Source organism: Zootermopsis nevadensis, unplaced genomic scaffold, assembly GCF_977971745.1.
Source record: "Zootermopsis nevadensis isolate Lab colony 2312 unplaced genomic scaffold, Znev_1.0 Znev_ptg000028l, whole genome shotgun sequence".
Classification (NCBI taxonomy): domain Eukaryota; kingdom Metazoa; phylum Arthropoda; class Insecta; order Blattodea; family Termopsidae; genus Zootermopsis; species Zootermopsis nevadensis.
The window spans coordinates 13,199,980-13,221,904 of NW_028259160.1; the positions used below are offsets into that span (position 1 = coordinate 13,199,980).

The 21,925-nt window shown below is 40.5% G+C and overlaps 1 protein-coding gene across 2 annotated transcripts in view; it reads right to left on the minus strand.

The window, feature by feature from the left end:
* Samuel (SAM-motif ubiquitously expressed punctatedly localized protein) overlaps positions 1-15,642 on the minus strand; it is a 235,900-nt gene extending 220,258 nt beyond the window's left edge. The window contains exons 1-2 of one of the 2 annotated variants that reach the window (XM_087357656.1): positions 13,862-15,642; positions 8,363-8,438 (exon numbers count right to left, since the gene is read on the minus strand). In XM_087357656.1, coding sequence (XP_087213782.1) covers positions 8,363-8,391 — 29 coding nt within the window. In that variant the 5' untranslated portion in view covers positions 8,392-8,438; positions 13,862-15,642. The remainder of the gene's footprint in view (positions 1-8,362; positions 8,439-13,861) is intronic. The other variant, XM_022070106.2, reaches the window with a different exon arrangement.
* Between the last annotated feature and the right edge of the window lie 6,283 nt (positions 15,643-21,925).

Here is a 21,925-nt window from a genome sequence, read left to right on the forward strand (position 1 = left end):
TCTGTTTCCATCTTTAAATTCTTTTATTAAATTAACAACGCTGTCAATATCTCAGACTCTACAGCGTCGAATAACAGGACTTAAAGAAACTATTTAGAAAAGATATGAAGAAGGGGAGGGACTGAACAGAACCACGAAACACCTGAATCAGCACAGTCCGACTCCGGGTCGAGATATGATCTTAGGGGCTAGATTTGCACTTTCGTGAAGTGGGAATACGTAGCTTGGAAGAAGTGTAGAATATTTCTAAGTAGGCTACCAGTACCAATGGACTGCCAGTCCGCCACTGCAGTTGGCAGGGAGGGAAGGAGGGAGAAAAGATTAGATATCCATTATCACCTGCGACCTGAACAACCGGCTTGAAGGGCGGTTGGTTGGTCTGCGGGGTCAAATTCGTGGCACGTTTACAAACTTAGGAGAGAGACAGTTACGTTTACGCGCAAACAAGAATACTTCAGTTACTGAAAATCTTTACTGTTATTATTTGGCGAGCTCTCAGGTTCTCAACGTAGCACCGCGTAGGCTCGTAACAATTACGACGTTTCGGAGGTACATGCTACGTCCATCATCAGAGCGATCATCGAGCGAATCGCTTTATGATCTCCCTCCAAAACGTAACGGTTAGTGAGAGCGGGAGCGGCCTGTGTATGGTTTGCAATTTTATTTCAACAACAACTTTCTATCTGCAATGAATGAACATCAAAATCAAAACGATATGAAAATTTGGAAAGAAAGAATTTTGTATGTGTACTCCATTGGAGTAGACTGCATATGACATGCAGCGTTTACTGTCCCGTGAGTGATTAATTGGAAATGCTGCTAAAAAAAAGCTATCACGGAGAATATGGATGCATTAACCGGAAAATTTTCTGAAGGAACTGCGGAAATCCACGGAAAATCTTAGCATAACTACCACTAAGCTGAGACTTAGTAGCATGAATTTGTTTATCTCGGTTTACATTAACGTAATGTAAACTTGTGATACAAATAAAAGGAAGGAGCAACCTTTGAAACGCCATGGCTTCATTTTAATATACAGAACAACGGAGAATAGTTCAAAAGAGAAGCAATATGTAAAGCAAGACGCCATCTTTATAACATTTAGAAGAATCTTTTACACAAGGTACATTTCTGATGTGGTTTCTTAAGTGTTTCTTTTCCGTCTTCTGTATTAACGTGGAAACTTTAACAATGCTTATGTAGAAGTTACATAAATTTTAGATTTTTTAAATTTATTTAGTGTTCTGTCTGACGACAGGTCCATATGAACAGAATCCTTCCATCCTTTTCTCGGACTGGGACCTGTTCATATACGTTCTTGGCAGATGATCCAGAAGTGGTTTGCCGTTGCCTTCTTCTGTGTGTGAATGGAGTAATTGTTGGGATGCCACGGAGAAAAACTCCGTGTTGCCTAGACCACGGCCTTGCCCAAGGTGTGTTTTCCTTTTGAAAATGTTAAATCAAATGCGGCAACATATCGGTGCCTTGATATAAACAAATTACTGTGAAAACAATATCGCCAACTTGAGACAGATTTCAAGATCTGAAACCTTAGATGACTTCGAGCTAACTTCCAAAATTCACATTAATCTCTAAATACAGACTTGGCTTTGGACCCATTTACTGCAAGGTCAATTACATGGCGCTAATCAGACAGTCCTTCAGATGCGATATTTAGTCGGAATGTTACACTGTGTATGTTCTATCCATCTTCTCGTGTAACTTTCACACAAGTAACTAAAACTAACAACCTTTGCAAGTAGAAGCAGCAAATATATACTAACCAGGAAGTGCAAAAATCAATACGCCGTTGTCTTTGGCAGCATTTCAACAACATGTGAGTTTCCATACCGTATGACACTTTCATTTCATGCTAACATATAAACAAACTATCCTCCACGCCTCCTTTAACGCATTTTGAATATGGACCCTTGGCATATTTCGATTGAGAATTAACTTCTCAAACATGATTCCCTTGAGAAATTCTGTTGGGACCCTTATACAGGGGATCGGCTTACTGCAGGAAATAGTACTCATCGCCCTGATGATGGAGGCAGAAAGGACCTCTGAAACGTCGGTAAACTTCTACCAGATTAGACGGCGTAACCTCCAGATCTTTGGGCATCACAAATCATTTCAAACGGCCTCACGCATAATATTTAATTACGAATGTTCAATGCATGTGATTGATGGCTCTTCTTTCCGACTTAGAAAAAACGCATAAATGCGTCGATTTGCAAACCGTAGCATACACTTAACAGGGCCATGTTTTGACTGCGAGCAATTATGAGACCATCAGGCTGTTACTATTATTTGTGAGGCAGATAGGGAATCGGTACTCGGGGGTATCCAATGTCCTTTTATCGGTCCGTGAATTTGCGAGCCATTTCCGTAACTTGCTCTGCCTTTTACCTCCGCGCCCTCCCCACACCATCTTACGCCGATGCCAGTGTACTTGATGCAACGAAGGGGCAGAATATGAGAACTACTGATGCATGAAATCTATTCCAGTTCGAAATTTGAGTCATTTCGTGGTTTGTGGTTGTGGTAGAGATAAAAAATAGCACGTCTCACAACCGGGTTCTTATTTCGAATTTCTTTTTCTTCATATACAATTTGATAGTTATTTGTGACCACTTACTGATTCTCACGGCATTCAGAGCGAGTGGCATGTTAGGCCAGTCTTTTCCTTTCATTTGATAACGTGTGTCGGAAAACAATAAATAATGAATTAGCCATTATCCTACAGTGAAAGTGGTTAAACATGTATTAAATTTAAACATTTCCATTTCAGATCGATGGAACACGGGTTTATAATCTTACTGACCATAAGACTCAATTTTGGGGATGACCAGAAATGTCGCTCTCATCTTCCTCAAACGTGTTATAGGCCAAGTCCATCTTATCCTCCATGATATGATCATCCTGATCATATTTGGTGAACAGTAAAAATTACGGAGCTCCTCAAGTTGTAATTTTCTCCAGCCTCCAGTCACTCCCCCCTTCTTCGGTCTAAATATTCTCCTTCGCACCGTTCACAAGCACCTCCCGCCTGTCTTCTGCCCTTAACGTGAGAGACCAAGATTCATAACTAACTAGCTGGCTTAAGGAATACGAAAGTTCATCAACGAATTAACCAAAGACCTCCACCGGTACCTGTTCTGAGCCAGTAAAATCCAATCGTCTTCAACTCCTATCTCCCATAGATACCGCCTGATATTATCCTCCCATCTACGTCTAGGTCTCCCCAGCGGTCTCCATCCACATAGAACATAAAATTATACTAAATTATATTAAATATCTTCATCTTTAGGTTCATAGATGGCAGGCTGATATACAAACGGCTGTAAACGGTTCCCCGAGTTTTCATTTATCAACTTCGATCCCAGTTGTTTGAACTTATAGCTGTATTCTGGGTTGTAGTGTTACAAGTCATAAGAAGTCATCTTCGGACTCACCGCCGTGAAAACCTCAAATCCTACAAAGTTTTGTCGCCATATACTTATTATTAGTACGCTTTAAGAGACGAATGCCACAGCCACGTGTGATCGACAGGATGCCGATAACACGCTGCCGAGCCAGCAGCTCCTCACCTTTGTGCCCTGACAAACACTTCAGTCGACCCCACACACACGATACAAAGAGTGAATCATTTCAATGAAACCAACATAACATTTATTGAGTTATTTACTTCGTCGAACCACATTTTCTACCTTAATTTCTTTTTACAATCCAGAAGATATTCATCTTCGGTCTCAGCGTCGCGGAAACTTCAGATCCTATTTAACGACGTTCGTAATATACAATTCAAGTTAGATATGGGACAACACACTTCATTCTTTCAAACTGATCACAAGATTCGATTGAGTGTAGGGAACCTGACACTAGTGCATACGTCACTATGAAACAACACAACCTTGCCATATCGATAGATAGACGGGTAAACACGGGAACGCCACGAAACGTCCGGTCACGCTGGAAGAGGACGGCTCGTCGAGAGGATTGTTTGTTCTTGTTAACTTTTCTCTGTATTTCATAAGACGTTTGAAGAGGTCGGCACGGTCCACATTGTACACTCCAATGCAGAGGTCACGAAGGAGGGACATTCCTGCTTTCGTCACTCTGTGTTTTTATAACCGCCAAGAGTAAAGTACACTTCATCAGAAGATCAAAGTTTTTTTTTGTGATTTTGCGTCTGTGATTGTGAAACACCAACCAGCATTCAGTGCAGTACTGCCCGACAGATTGACTCGCATGACTCGTAATGACTCGTTAAAATAAATAATTTCAGTGTCGAGACCGAGGATGGTCACTGAAACGGAGTTAAACGTGTCTCAAGAAGCTACGAAAGAACCAAGATTATAAGTAGAATAAATTCTTTTCAGGCTACCAGCCTCGTCCTCAGGGTACAGCAACCTGAAGACGAAGACGAAGGCACAATCAGACAATTTCTCGCGTTACGTAAGCTCGTGTGAGTGTTACGACCTAGCTTTGCTGCCAACTGACTGCAGTTCGCATTAAACCTACCATAAAAATTAATGAATTCAACATATTTTCCTCAGCACTTTGTTCTAAAACACATTCTACCCTTACGATGAGGCAAATATTAACACAAGATGATTATGAACTGAAAACTTGAAAATTATAAACATTTAAGCATTAAAATACGACGAAAAAATGTTCGAAATACTGCATTTCAACGCGGCAATGAAACTATTCGCCCAGTAAAACCAAAACTGAATTAGTAGTTTTGAAACGCCGCTTATAGCTGTAAAATACTTGACCAATAAGTTCCACACAGCTGTTTTTCTTTCAGGCCAGGTGTGTGTTTACCTACACACACACAGGTGTTCGCCTCCTGCCTCATTCTTCGGTCACCGTCGTGAAGTATTGGCAGGCTCTTCAGCGAAGTTCGGTAAATTGGATGACATCGTCAACCCTGGAGCAATCCTGTCTCATTCCGTTTCTAAGTAAACTGACTTTGTGGCATCAGAACCCGCCAACACTAAGCCTGTCACTGAACGCGATCCTGAGCTAGCAGCAATCTACCACCCAAAGATCTTCGAATCTCCTCACCGATTTCGAACAGGATTCCCATCAATATTTAGTATGCATTTCTTGTCTTCTAATTTGAATTACATAACTGGTGTGATTTAATTGTAACTTATTAACAATAACAACACACAGTGTGACCTACCCCAGTGGTATTCAACCTGGGGTACGCGAAGACATCTTAGGGGGTACGTGAAATTTAAAAAAAAAATATTATTTTATAATAAACACTGAATAATCAGTAATGTAATTTATTTAATTTATTTTAGATGTAGATTATATATTATGTAGAACTTGAATTATACACCAACGACTTTGGGGGTACAAAGTTGAAGAGAAATTATATCTGGGGGCACGCGAACAAAAAAGGTTGAATACACTGACCTACCCTACTCCAAAATTCACATTTCCGAAGATCAAGATAGTGTACCTTGGATATGAAGCAATAATTCATCCACACATCCTACTTCTCTTAGGCACATTTTAATATGATCCTCCCATCTACGCCTACTTCTAACAAGTGGGCTCTTTGCTTAGGGTTTTAGACTAAAAAACTGTATACAATGATCATCTTTCCCATGCACGTTACGTGATACACTCATCTTGATTCGCCTATAACACATATTTGATTAAGAGTGCAAATTATGAAGTTCTTAATTACGTAATGCTTAAAATTACTGTCGTTCACAAAATAAACAGGGCTACTCGTGTGTTCCTTTGATAATTCGTCTATGGTAAATAAATCGAAGCATGGTAAAGGAATAAATACAGGCTACAAAGTGTTTCCACTTATAAATCGTGTAATAGCATGAACAAAAGCAAAACATCGAAATTTTAAAATGTACAAATGGAAATACCTCAAACGCCCCAAGCAAATTTAAAAGTGAACTTGTCTGCACTCCAATAGAACACCGAAAAAAAAAGATTGGGCGCACCCGGACAAATCCGGTTTTGTAAGGCAGCTCCTCAATTACTTCTGTTAGATAATCAGTTTATTGCTTTACATGTTTCAAGGCGAAGGCAAGCGACTGCACCGCCAGTGAAAGTAGAAATACTGACAGATCCAGGGGAGAATGGGTCATAATGAATCAAATAAATATTCTGCAGAACTGATCGTCAGGATATCGTGATCTCTGGCTTTAACTGGCGGCGGGCAAGAACGCGACAGCAGCTTGAGCAGAAAATGAAACTGGGACAAATGGCGCCCAGCGTACTACGCAGTCCATAAAATTTGAATTACTGAGCTAACATAACGAGAATATTGCTGTTAATTATGATAATATTCTAGGTTTTGACGCCTAGCAGACTCGTCGGCAGATGCCGACGTTTAGGAGAAACAGTTTCCATCTACAGGGCTAAAACAAGCAAATCCGAAACGTCGTTAAACTTCTACCGGACTACATGAAGCAACAACCTAGAAGACAGTCATCCTAAGTGTTTTTCTTGCTAAATTATGTACAGACTGAATTCGATCCCTTTGTGTATAGAGACGGTCAGAAAGTTTTCACCTCACAGAACGAATAAAAATTTCTCTGCGATTACAATATCGCATTAAAGTGAACGACACGAGTTCTTACATCCTAAACTAAAGAATGTTTTATCTGTGACACATGTACGGGAAGACACAGCTTCGGCTCGCGCAAGACAAAGAACACAAGTTCCTGTTTGTTTAACGTGTAAATATTATATGGAAAAACATTCCTGGTTGGGGGGGGGGGGGGGGGAGTGCACTGCGTTCATTTTTGTCTGGATGCAAGGCTGCAGAATGTTTCTGTATTTCTGCTTCAAAACAAAATTCCTATTATTACTTCTTTCCGTAAGTTTTACGTTACGTAACCCATCTGCGAGCTTTGTGCAATGACGTGTTTTTATGACTTATTTACATGTGATTTATTTAACATCGCTGTAAATTGCTCAGACTGTACAGTATCAAATGGTAGGATGATGAATGACAGTCTTTGCCTAATTTATGGTACTATTCCAGCATCTTCCGGGAGGAATTGAGAAAAACTACGAAAACCTCAGACAGGACAGCCTATTTCCAGGCCAATCTTACGTGAGAAACTTGGAGTCGATAATACACTATAGGCTTATATGAAGCCCCAAGCATATGCCTATGTAAACACACGCCTATAAGAAACATTAAATATACTTCAATGTCCATACAGTTTCGAACAAATTCTAATGATAAATAAAAACAATCGATTAATTTCTAAAAAATAATTCTGCCAGATGAAACCTATTACAGTTCACTGTTCGGTATCAAACCCTGTCTGCCACCGAATTGCATTCCTTAAGGTCACAACAAAATCATATGACGTTACAACACGATGTGGACACCAGGCGAATAAAAACAGCTCGTAACTCGCAGCATAGCAAAACTTAATGTCATTAAAACGAACACTTCATTTGGTTCTGTGCCCTTTACGTACGAAAGTCCTTATAAATACAAGAATGATTTGAAGTATATGAGGACTTTGTTGCATGTTTGCCACGAAAAACACTGCTGTTGAAATTTTCACTAATAACAGACTATACGACACTGTAGACAAGTAAGAAAGAACACGTTAAAAGAATGGTATGATCTCAAATTCTGTACGAAAGACGACGAGAAATATGTCTAAACACATAGAAAGGCTGTGTTTTGTAATACTCGCCAGTGACCAAATACTGGGAATATTTCCCTCAGTTTGTACAGGCGGTTGCTGACTTAACACCTTGAACAAACCACAGCAGTTTCCTGCTTAATCCTGTTCCGTTCATAAGGTCATTGTCGCCACTAATCCAGAAAAAAAAAGTGGGACTACACATTGTAGAAACATACGAGAAACGCAATTTGTCTCCGCCCCTATACGAAATAGTAAATTAAATCATCTAAAAGGTGACAATCGCGCAGCTGGTCACGAAAATTCCCCGCCTTTGAAAGAATTCAATATTCACAAAAGTCAGCCGCTGTCCCGAGTTCTGAGCCAGGTGAATACAGTACATATCCGAGTTATAAAAGTATATTTTATTATCCTCTCATCCACGTACACATAATCCTCCGCTCTTTTCCGACAGTCATTTTAATGATAGATCTTTTTTTAAGAATCGCTTAAACATTGGTTTATCACATTTATACCCAAGAATCCGAATGACGCTAGCTATTAATCACACTCCATCCAATGTGATGGAAACTCTCTACGTCACTTAAGCGTGTAACGAATGAAAGGTGTTTCCGTTTACCAAGCAACTTGTGTCAGAAGTTACACTCTTTTGGATCTTTCACAGCTGACCTGACACTTCTATACCAGTTGAAATGGGGACTCACCATTTCTCCGGTTGCCAATATGTGACCATTGTAAAGAAAACACCAACATATCACCACAGCCATTTCTTGAACATACCTGAAACAAGTAAGACAATGGCACATCAATATAAATTGCGCCAGTTATCTTAAAAAAAGGTATCCTACAGAAATTTACCTCCTTTCCGTGCTCTTGAAATATTCTTCCCAAAACCACAGCCTACAAAGCATTTGCCCGTGAAGTATATTCAAGATTTCTGTCTTCTGGGTTGTTGCGCTGTGTAGTCTGGTCGATGTTTACCAACGTTTCTGAGGTCATACTGCCTCCGTCATCAGGGCGATTCTTAGTATGAAGACTTCTGTCTTCTGGGTTGTTGCGCTGTGTAGTCTGGTCGATGTTTACCAACGTTTCAGAGGTCATACTGCCTCCGTCATCAGGGCGATGAATCGCCCTGATGACGGAAATCTTCATACTCACAGCTGTGAAAACCTCAAATCTTACAATTATATTCAAGCCTGTCAAACACAACCCTTGTCAATGATGCTAGAGTCCATAACGACGTTTTTTCGACTCTGCGTCTTGTCACAACGGTTGGGCGCGCCCTCAAATTACGGATTGACACAGCCTCGAAATTACTGAAGAGCAAGAACAGATTAGCCTGAATCTTTGGTGGAAGCTGTCAACTTCTCGCCGTAAAAACTAACATTTTACAAAATATCAGGGACAGATATTTTGACATGCCCTATGCAATGGAAACGCTCTGAATGTACAGGGAAATGTATGATTGGTCATGGCGTATTTAAGTTACTACCGTGGCATTTTTACTGAAAAACTGAAAGAAAACTAATGTTATTTGTATCACTTATACTTTGACTGGGCCATAAATTTAAGTTCATATTCATACACGATTTCTACGTTTCAAATGTGAACATGTTATTATTAAAATCTGCAGACAGTATCTGGTAACGAGGTTTCCTCGTCTGTCTCTCAGTGTGCGTTCACACATAGCACAAACGTTCTACGTACAAATTAGCATAATGTATTCACGAACATTCGAGAAAAAGAATTAGCGGTCTTATCACCCTAGCGAATGTTTCGCCCAAAGGGCAAAAGCCTTTTTAAGAGAAAAAATATAAAGTAACACCTGACACAAAGGAGCGCTTGTCCAGTTCATGCTCGTGTGTGCCTGTGAACACCTTGGTCGAATATTTCTAGAAGTAATGCAATTTCTGTGTACCAAGACAGATTATGTTCCCATGAAGAATGTTACACTACTGCATGCTACTCTACTAGCCAATATCTCATTTCTGGTGCCCACTGAAGTTCAGTAACCCAGCCCAGTCACGATTCTTCGCATAAAACTAACAAATAAACGTTTGAAAGAGGAGATCTGCTTGACCGTCCGCATCTTTCGTCACCCATAATTCTCACTGGATTTTCATTGAATCTGACAGACCTACGGGAAGCCCGCACTAAAAGATAGTCAATTCTATAAGCCCACTTTACACGAAGCCAAAAATCCGAGTTCATCAAATTTATCAAGACCGGATTCTCGTACAGAAAATTTCTACCTGGCATAATATACAGACCATATTATGATATATAACTCTATTTGAAACATGCTTTAGTAATGAATACTTAATGAAATGCAAAATACTCAGTTATAACTTCATTTGGAGAGCAATATGTACTCCGTTGGGACACACCTTTCCACTCGACTCAAAACATAAGATGTAGCAAAACAGGTGCAATGGTTATTCAGATTAATTATTCTAAGACATTCCTCCTGCGCCCGTTGGTCCTGAACGAACTTGAGGACCTTGATTTATTGAATACAGGTTTATTTAACGACCGAGAAAGCTGGTGTAGCAACACCAATACTTCTACTCTGGAGGCAGGCAATTTGAATATCGACCATGTTACCGGATGCAGGCTACTGACTGAGATCTTACTGTCTCCCCAGTTATTATATCGAGGCAGTACCTCCAAACAGGCCGTGTCATTTTCCTTCGACATGCGTCTTATAATCACGTTCACATCTCATTTCACATATACCACAAACAAAATCACTACATTTCCTCATATTCAGTTATTATCAGAAGTTGGGACAACTGAGTGAGAAATGTGACTGGCTACCGGCTGGACGACCGAAGTTCGATTCTCTGAAGAGGCAGGCATCTTTATCTTCGTTTCGAGGTCCAGCTTGAATCAGGGGCTGCCCATAACCCCCACTCATTGTAGTTAATTTGCGATCGGATGAGACCATATTTCTGTGGAAGTGGTTTTCTAACGGACCCACTGCCCCCCCCCCTCCCAAAATGATACACGAGTGAATATGGGGCAACGGTGGAATCATATTGACAGGGAAAAACGGAAGAACTCAGATAAAAAACCGATCCCAGTGCCATTTTGTCCACCAAAAGTTATATATGAACAGATCTAGGTGCGATTCCGGCCTCCGAGGTGAAAAGCCGTCAACTAACCGCCTTAGCTATGGCACGACCACTCCCACTGAGTGCCAAGTGTAAAGCGGACGAAATACGAAAATGACCACTCACTAACCTTCAACCAGTCCCGCGATAAGAAACCCACCTCACGTCTTCATGACACGAAGTTTAAAAATAGACAACTTCAGAGCTCACTGTTTTATGCATCCTCATTCAATGATTTTCTATGAACTGCGTTACGTTACTGGTTATAACATCGAACAGCACGATGACAAATGAGCAACCTTTTGTGGAAAACCTGAAAGCACAGTCTCTGCATTTTCTTGCGGGACTAAATAAAGCTACGAAAAATATCAACCAGTGTAGCTGGTTTCCGGTCTGACGTGTGTACTCGAAACCCCCGAATATGAAGCAGGAACTTTAGCCACGGTAACAGCTTATGCCAACACTACGGTGACGTTTACATAAGAGAAACTGATCCCAAGAGTTCATTTTAACAATTAACTGCAGGAAGAAAAATCCAGCCTTGTCGCTCCCACGTAGGCTTCAGACTCGACACTAGGAACCGAAGGTGTACTGCACGAGAGACCCAATTTTAGTAAAAGGACACGCCTCTTGGTTGTAGGTTAGAATGACGGTATGCAAAATAATCAAGAGCTGTAGGGATAGAACTGGCTCAGAATAGAAAGAGACGTCAGGCTTTTGTGGTACACGAGACGTATTTTGCATTTCATGACAGCAGAAAATTCCTTCGTCAGATACACAAGCAGCGATCATTCACAGAACTCTCTGTGTTAGGGAATGTTCATTTCCACTTTTATATTGTACATTAAGAAGTCGTAAATCGTAGAATTACAGTTTTACGACGGACTGCTCCCACAGTGTCATTCCCGTGAATTAATAAAACAAGCTATTTTTATTTCGCTAATGATTATTTGTCGCTAGTATTAGGTATAAGTCGACGAAGTATCATTCGGTTAAAGGTTGTACAAATTTACAAGTTCCTGGAACATTATTAGCATATCAATAGCTTCTGTATGCATTAACACCAAAATCTTGATGTTTACAATGTAAACTGTGACTTATGCACAAAAATCATGTCATTATACGTAAATATTGCCTACAATTGCTGGGACGGTCCATTCAGGGCTGCTGAGATTGAACAGACACGCAAGTTGGTATCATTGAACGAAAGAGCAGAAGAGATGGCAATATTAAAATTGTTCATACAGATTTGGGTTACTTCAGGATCATCACACCGGCGAAATTTTGTATTAATAATATCGAGTCCTAGAGCTCTGTTATCGTGAATTAAATTTCCATTCTTAATTCGCCACTGACATCATAACGAATTTATTTACCGGCGTCTCCAAAACCCTCTCAGTATATATATTTTTCTAATATGTAAGGGGAGACTGGGGCAGTGACGCACGTTTCGGCCAGCTAGAGATCGCAGGTTCGATAATAATCTGGAACATTCGAAAGGAAGAGATCACTGCAGAGATCTAGGCGCAGAAGAGAGGTGACAGAAAAATAACTCTTAAAGAAATATGTTACAAGGGTGTGAACTGGATTCTAGTGGCTCAAGATAGAATTCAGTGGTGGGATCATTTAAACGTTGCAATTTACCTTACGCAGAAAGGACTCTTTTTCCATGGAGTTAGTATCAAAGAAAGGAAACATTTTGCCATATTTTAAATACAGGTACTTAGGAGGCAGGCCTACAGGTTATTTAAAGAAGACATTGACATGTGGGTTTCAAATTAAAGTTGCCTACTACTACCAAATCTACGTGTTTTACTACAGGGAACGCCTTAACCGTTCTTAAATTTGACCAAACATCGCATCTTGATTAATTTGCATTTGCGCTGATCCCAGTTTGTCACATATCCAATACCGATACAAGACTGTCTTCAAGGTTACGAGATGTACTATTTAGTGTGGACATATATGGTACTACCGGTTACAACACCGTCTGTCATGTGTTCTCCAGCATTGCTGGCTATGAAAATCATGCAACAGGACTGCAAAAGCGGAATTAATTCGTCCATCCATCCTACTATCAGTACGGTTGGCATTTACAATGACCTCAGGCATTTACAATGACCTCATCATCTACATTTCATAAGTCTACATAGCTCTTATTTCAAGCACGGGCATACATAAGACAACTGCTGTTTCAAGTTTATCAACAACAGATTTGAGCGTGCGTGACAATTGCAGTCAAGAAGCCCAACTTAAATTAATTAAATATATAAAAGAAACATGTCATACAAAAACTAAGAAAAATAAAATAAAGAGAGTATCATAACGTATATCGTCTATTTAAAAAAATTGTGTGTATATACTGCATGGCGAATACTAAATAGAATATAGCTAAATATAGCTGACTCCCTACACTATGATACTAGTGACATTAGTTCGGCAACAACGTGTTTATAACTGCGACAAATGCACTTCAAGAGTAAGAAGTTACTATTGTTTCTTTTTCGTAACATCAGTGTATGCCTTAACTGAAAACTTGACAGGCTTACACAGTTCGTGGGTTGGTCATCACTGGTTTAGAAGAATTATGACACCACCGAAAACTCAAAAAAGAAACTAAGGCCACACATACGCACACTTAGGTGGGCATGCGTAGGGCTACTAATATTTATTCACTCATTCATTCAGATTTAAGTATTTTATGTTAAGTACACGTGTAATACTCAAAATAGTGATTCATAACTCTCGCGAACTTCCTCAGATCTTCCAGTATCGTGACGCAGGCCTGACTACTGTCTTCCCGGTACTCGCAAATCACAATTCTGTACCTAACTATATACAACGTCGTTCAGTAACTCACAAAATAGGTTCAACATTTATTTTACCCCAGTCATTTTCGCCTACATCACTTAAATACACAGAATAAGTCAAATTCAACAGTACGTATACAATACACCCACATTTAAGAGCTCTATACAAACGATAACTGTAATGAAAACAGACTACAGAATTACTTCGCTGGAACACGTCACCTGCTTACTTCACTTTTTATACACGCACTGTAATCATTACAGTTTCTAGAAATCTTACCTTCGTCACTTCTCTCGTTAGAATTTCTCAGCCAGCAAAAGGCGACTCTTTGGTCGAAACACCAAAACTATCTGTGCAGAAGTCCACAACTGCTAATAACTCGCGTGTAGCATAAGCAACACGGCACACTCCACCGAGCAATTTAATCGTGCAAACAAACCGACCGCTGTCCACAAAAAAAAGAACTTCCCGTATACTGGTATTCGAACAAACTTCGATGCACTGCTATACTTCACACGCCTCTTCCATCTACACTCTTACTTATCTGCCATACAGACACGTCTAATTATACAGCAATACGCAGAGATATGTGACACAATTCAGTAATCGGGGTTTCTAATTGTCCAACAGGTGCTTGGTTCGGCCACACTTGCATCAGTCATGGCGGGGTCAGAGGAGAAGTGACTGGCAGGTTAAATGATGGAGGGGAAGTACGGAAGGTGGAGTGGGTAAGATACCAAGTTCCCCTCCGATATACAGTCTCCGAGAGAGAGAGAGAGAGAGAGAGAGAGAGAGAGAGTGTGTGAATTTTTATCTCGTATCAATGGCACGTTCTCCATGAAGCAACGTCGATTGTCGCTTTCCGAACACATGTACAAGAAACCATAAATACTGTCATGTTTCCATGGGTGAGATCTTGTGACCCAGTCCAAACAATTTCTGACCTATCACCGACGAACGACTTCTGATACGAGAGAGAGAACGCAGAGCTATGTCAGTGGCGTCGCCACACACGGAAGATTGTGTAATTGTGATGATGTAAACGTTCTCTACTTCCCAAGAATCGATTTTACAGCTGCGATCAGATTACTTTGTTGAGAAGCATCTCTGTGTGTTGTAGAACCGTAACATTATACGCCATTTTCCCCACCGAACAAGACTACCAGCGGAAGCTTCTGTTGTCAGCAACGACACAGAAAAGACGGATGTGGTCACTGTTCTTATCGTATCTTTTACTGCAATTTGGGTAGAACGCACATGTCGGCCACAAAATGTTCCTACCCTCCAATACTCACAAGGACATTAACGAAGGAGTCAGCATCATCTAAAAACACGAACGAAAGGCCTACTCTATTTCTGTTTCGAATTTGCGTTCCTACAATTCCTTCAAGCTTCACACATACAATCTTTATTTTGCATTATCTATCGTGTGATGGATTGTGACGACAGTTCAATTTACGGTTATCATGCGAGAATAGTCAACGGTTAATAAGAGAATTGGGAACAAAGGAACGCATCATTTGGCACGTCCTTACTGTACACCACATCGGTAAATAAATGTATACACTTATTCGGAGTTCTGAATATATACAGAACGTCCCAAAAAGATGCACGCACATTGCTGACGTATGTAATGGTTGTGTGTACACATCATCTCGGGACACCTGCATTTATGGGCGTCGTTTGGTGCTTAGAAACAAGTTAACAAACAAACAACTGTAGCAGTAGCAAGAATCTAGAATCTAGGGTCAGGAGTGATTACGTCATCAGGGACGCGGATATCACGAACACGTCACGAAGCAGCATCATATCCCGTCACTACAACGTACGACGAAATAATATAAAGATAATTAACTCGTTCAAAAATGTGGCAGAGTTTATATATTTGTGTACAGTAAGACATCAAAATTACGTTCACGAAGAAGCTACAGGTAATTTAAATTAGGGAAATGCTTGATACCATTCCGCAAACATGTTAACCTACGTGTCTAAAATGTACAAATTAAATTACTTGAAACTAAATGTACATATTATTTTGTGTACATGCGCAAAGTTTTCGCTAACCTCCCCCCCCACCCCAAATAACGCAGATTGACAGTGTCTGATAACAAACTGGTTGTCTCCTCGGGAGAAAAGATAACGAACAATAATTGCATAATGAGGAGCTTCATAATTTACAGTCGACTGTTAGGGTTGTCAAATCAAGGAGGATGAAACAGGCAGAGCACGTAGTTCGCTTCCGAGAGGTAAAAATACGTTCAAAATTTCAGTCGAAAAACCCAAAGGAAAGAGACAGCTTGGGAGACCTAACCCTAAATGAATGGCAAATATTAAAATGGATCCTCAGAAAACAGGGAGTGAGAATGCAAACCGGACACGAAAGATTTAGGGTCCAACAGCGGGCTGATGTAAATACGGTCATTAACCTTTGGGTCCCCTAACTTTCTAGACCAGGTGAGCAACTACCACTTAAAAGACGGCTGTACCCCGTGGAGTCAATTACATTCACCCAACACATGAAACAATCTGTGTAACATTATATACTGTGACGTATCATTAGACGGACCGGAAGAATATGAACCTATCTGGATCAGCTGAAGTTAGCTGTCGATGTCGGATGAACGCTTTTACCATCAGCATCTTGAATTCAAGGGTCATCAAGGTGCTTCTTGAAGCTGCAATGACTACTAAATGAACGAACATCACACACGCTGGGCTTTGTTTCCGTGAAAAGCCTTTACTGTAACTTAATAAAATTGCAAATAATTTCATAATTGTTTTTAGGATATCTGGTTTTGCTTCACTGGGCTGCACAAACGCCAAGAGTTGCCACATTTCATTCTTGCCATGTCTTGGGATATAACCCAATTTTTTGTAGCCTACAAAGTTTTGATTTCAACTCCTGTCGCCTAATAGCACAAGTGCCTGATATGCTCCTGAGTTTGCAATAGCTTCTTTGTGGTTTATGGCCAGTGTTTTTAGGCTGGCTAGTATCACAGAAACGAACTTGGTGTGTTCGGCCAGAGTCGTAGGCTATGCCGTTATCAGCAAACGCGCACACACACACATTCTTCTGATTGATCCGTTTGTTATGTTGTGCCGGGAAAAATTGTCAGCGCGTTTTAAATCTAGAATCCACCGTAAAATAACAGGGCTGTAGGTGCCTGAAGTGTTGTTATTTTTGTAAACAAAGTGGAGCAACAGAAGTGATAGTACTGGAGGTGGCGCTTGTCATGGCAAAGAGAAGGGGAAAACTGGAAGTGGGGAAAGCATAATGGAGGGAGTTCCAAAGATTAGAAAGTAAACACAGCGTCATAACTCATGACACGAACTCAGAAACGACATTACGTTCCTCTGGGCGGTTGAACGATGCGCAGAAAGAGGAAGCTGACAGTTTGCTACCTGGTTCTGCGCGTTTCATATTTTCAATTTCCTCCCCTATTTCTTTCTTTTTGCACTTTCCAGGCGTCTGTGAAAACTATTCACCTCTTGCACTGTTGACGGTTGGAAGGGCCACAGTACCGGCAATAAACTATTTTTGGTAAAATTGTTCAGTTATCTCAAAAAGTTTCCGTTCATAAAGACGAACTTTACACTGATGTTCACTTCATATTCTTGAAACCCGAGAATTTTTTTAACTAAAGGCTGGTTTCCGCTTCATTACAGGTTCCGTTTTCGGCAGGTTTTACTGAATCCCCGTCCCACAGTTGACACGATGGTGCTCAGGACTTGTATAATGATAGAGCAAATAGCCAACAGCACCTTCCACACACACCTGCCAGGATGCTGAATATTCATGTCTTCTGTCACTGCCTTTGCATCCACATCTGATCGCTCGTCCGGAATTTTTCCTGTAAAGATGCCATCTGCTCCGTCGCTTCTAGCGATGCTGTGCTTTCGAACTCTGTACGTCAACAGTCACTGCTCCAGATTTTTCTTCCGCCCAATGGCGACAGTTTATATAACGACGTTACGTCAACCACATCAATTATACACATATCATCTACGAGCATATTTGTCTAAAAAGTGTACAAGGGTCCGATAATTAATATCCTAATACCATTCCGTTCAGAATCTTCTATATCCGCCGCCCCTTATCTAAAAACACAAAGATCACACGTATAAAACTGTTTTACATGCGTGTATAACTTTATCTCACATGAAGGGAAAAACACAGATTCAGGACATCTGCTGATATTAAGTGGACGTAACGTGAAATTATTTGCGCCTAAGAGACACAAAGTAACTGGACGACAGAGAAAACCACACATGGAGAAGGCTCTTTTTTTTGTAATCTTCGCCAAATATTATTAGAGTGATCAAATAAAACAAATTTAAATGGGCGGGGCATGCAGCACGCATAAGAGTTGTCTCTCCCATTACGATTTTCCAAAATCGTGTATAAAGGCATGGATTAATTTCTTAGAAGCATCGAGTAGTAAGGCGATTTTTGGATGATGAAGTACAGAAGTTCTGACTGATGCTGAACACAACAAAACACTTTCTAAACACAGACTTCCTGAATATGCAACTATATATACTAACTACTCGATCGCAATGTTCGGTGGAGGTGTGAAGATAAAGCTCCACGGATTCTTAACTTGCGTTCTAGACGGAGGTGAGAGGTCAGTTTCACGCCCCGGTCGTTTTATACCCGGAGAAGGAACCCCATTACCCAGTGGACAGGAGGCTGGCCGGATTCCGCAGCCCGTCTAGATATTGTGAAGAAATAGTAATTACGCCCCTTCGGATATCGAACCACGGTCGAACAGCATATTCATTGGGCCTCATCTATTATCACAACAAAGGACATTCGTTACCCTTTGGACAGGACTCTGGACACTTTGGTGGTGAATACACTTCCGAATACTGCTTCTACCAGGGATCGAACCCTTGGTGTCCGTCCATCGACCGTGATTGTTTTTTGTAGATTTATAACTTGATCGACAGCAGTGGAACACTTTACTGCCGAGTTAAATACAGATCTCTAACTTTTAGAAAAAATGACGCGCATTTTTGGTGCACTTGTCTTCTAACTAATGATTTCCTTCACATGTTGTCCATTTCAGAGTAACTTGGCGGATATGTTAACACGTCAACAGCTACGATCGCCTGAAGATAATCAAGTACGCACATGTAATAATTCGGCTTCAGATATCTGCCGCTGTTGTTTTAACCTGGCGCTTTACTGATAAGGATGACCCGCATTCCTGGCCATCGAGGTTGAAGACTGATTAGTCGAAAGGCTTTCGACAAACGTTTGTCGTTTTCCAACGAAAGCAATTGATTAGATTGTGCAAATTCACCGTAACGTTTCGAAAGATGGTTCAGCTGATTAGGTTATACAGTTTCACCTCCAGCCAGGCGAATATTTTCAATGCTTGTTGAATGCATCGTCACAGTTTCAGTGTCGCCACACACTGTGGACGCATGGAGCCTCACCATTAGGGTTGAAATGATGAACCTATCAACGTCTCAGCCAGGTCCGTGGGAGCAACTCCTTATTTTTCCACTTGCGAGATATGATTCCGTTTACTCTCCCCGTCCCTACAGATAACAATTAAAATCTTTTCACGACACACCCAAGATCCTGTCTGACAAACGACCTTGCAGGACATGTGGGGTGTGGGACATATCTCCGGAACTACCTCACACGGCGAGTTACAACGCTTGGTCTTCGCACCCTTGTGGTACCTACCAAGACACGTCAGCCCATCGGTTAAGTGCCAGCGTCCAAGATCGATTCTTCGTTTTCGACAATTACGCCATTTTCTATAAGAAGTGGCTAATTAAATCGTTACATCCGTCTGTCCGTAAACATAAAACAACGAGAATGTAGGTCATTCTAAATGAAAAAAATATACTTCAATTGTTTCAGCAAAATATTCTAACAATTACGAAAATATATTCCTGACTGAGTTTCAACTGCGTTGAAAACAGACATATCTTATTCTATTAATTTAGCGTTGTGTTCATTACCTCCCTGAGAACCTCATATCTCATATTTTTCAAATTTATATATATAACCGAAACAAGCTTCTCTTAAAACATGTTCATGTGTTGATTTGTGGACACCCTATTCTGTGGAAAGTTGATGGTAGTGCCATCTCTGAAACACATATAATATTATTATGTCAAGCCGGCAAATGCAAGTTATTTCCTCAGGAACAAACTAAAACAGAAATGTTTTGGTCTCCATGAGGTCCTTTAACTTTGTTCCCTCTAAGTAGGTGGGGTAACATTATATATATATATATATATATATATATATATATATATATATAAGTAACTACGTGGAAATAATCTTGTATATTGGCAACACAAAATCCTTCCAGGTGAGATTTAATGTTCTCAGGGCGAGGAGTACGAAGATGACTGCCTTCTGGGTTGTTGCGTCGTGTAGTCTGGCGGAAGTTTGTCGACGTTTCAGAGATGACTGCTGCCTCATCAGTACTCCGTAATATACTAGACCTTTATATCTGCACTACAAGCCTCAAACCAAATGTCCATATATTGACTGTTACGTAAAGGCTTTGAAATTTGTAAGTGATAAATGCTGGGCCCGACAATGTTCAAATAATACTTGACGTACAAATGTTCGCAGATCCTGAAGATGAGATAATTATACAAGAACGATAATAAGAAACTCCTGTTTGACTGTTAATAAAGAATCGATCGGTAAGTAGGCTTACAGCTGGTATCGGACCGCATCCAGCCAGCCTCCTGCGCGCTGAGGTGCTATAACTCAACAGCGGGGGGGCCCAGGTTTCTTGCCGCGTGTTGAAGCCGTAAATCAGCAGCCGGCACACGACGACGCCGCCAACGATCCTACTTCGCTTCATATTCTGGAAATTGTAACTGTCAAATAGCGACGGTTTAAGTTAAGGGAAATCTAAACTTGACCAAAACAAGACATGACGCTGAACCAGAATTCCAGTTACACCGCACCCCTAAACTGAACACAGTAAATTACGCACTTGGTAGCGTGCTACCTGCACAAGGTATTATTATGATGATGATCGAATCGAGAACGTTTAGAGGGGCACAGGGAGCTGGAAATGCATATAAAATTGTAGTCGGAAAGCCGGAAAGGGTAAAGGCTACCTAGGCATAGATGGGAAGATAATATTAAAGTGAATCTTAAGGAACTGACGTATGAAGCAGTGGACTGGATTCAGAAAGTTTGAAACAGGATACACTGGCGGGCTTCGTGAAACTTCGCGTTATATAAAAGCAGAAAAAAATGCCCTAACCACTTGAGCGACTGTCGCTTTTTCAAGGACTCTGCTCCATGTAATTAGTTTTTATTTGGTAATGTCAATAGCAGTATAATTTTCAGTGTCCCTTTACAACGATCACAATGAACTGCAATTAATTGTTAACTGTACAGAAATGTTTCTTTTTCGATGTAACTCACATCAAAAAACATTCTCCTACTCGTAAATATCATAATCATCATCATTATCACCATCGCCTTAAACCACGGAGGATTACACGAGCTCTAGTCTCACATGGTGTAACCATATTTACCTCAGGAGTTTAGCCGTTTTCGACACAGTGAACTGGCAATGGTTTGTATTCCAGTGCCTGCTTTGGTATCGTCTTATTTCTTTATGTTTGGGTGTTGGGTACACTATCAACTCCCTGCCGTAAAATAAACCAGCATGTTACGAAATGAAAAAAAAGGTAATAAACCTTCGAGTTCCATAAAAGACGGAGAATTTCTTGACTGAGCTTTTGAAGAAGGACTGTCTTCATGGCGTTAGATGCATTTGTGTAATATTCTAGTAGGGAATTTTCAGACCAGAAAATTGACTTGATCTGTATGATTCTAGAACCCGGCAGAAAACGTTCAAAGACTATGTAAAGTAATTAAATACGCAGCATGTAAATAAAAAAAATATCCTACTATCAGTGCCTTGTATTCTACAAAGCACAGGAGTCCAATGGCTTTTAGTTGTTAAGAAGTAATAATACCTGTTTTGGTAGGTGTATTTTTCCGATTACAACACCAGGAATCCAAATCTACTTCTGACAAATTCCACACAATTTCTATAATATAATTCGTCTCAGCGGGTCGCAACCTTTGGAAAATTCTTTCAACCAACCCGCAGTCGCAAAGGACAAGTCAGGTCAGTAAAAAAAAGTTAATTGACTTTAAATATGGTGTAAGGTAACCGTAAAGAAGATAAGAAAGAAACATGAAAGCACACCAAGCCGCTGCAGTGAGTACACATCTCACCTCGGAGCGTGAACCTCCCCTCGTTTTGATGCACTTTCCTGGAATGTTGTCCACCTTACTCTGACACTTGCTTTCTTAAAGAAAAATTGGGATACATCAGC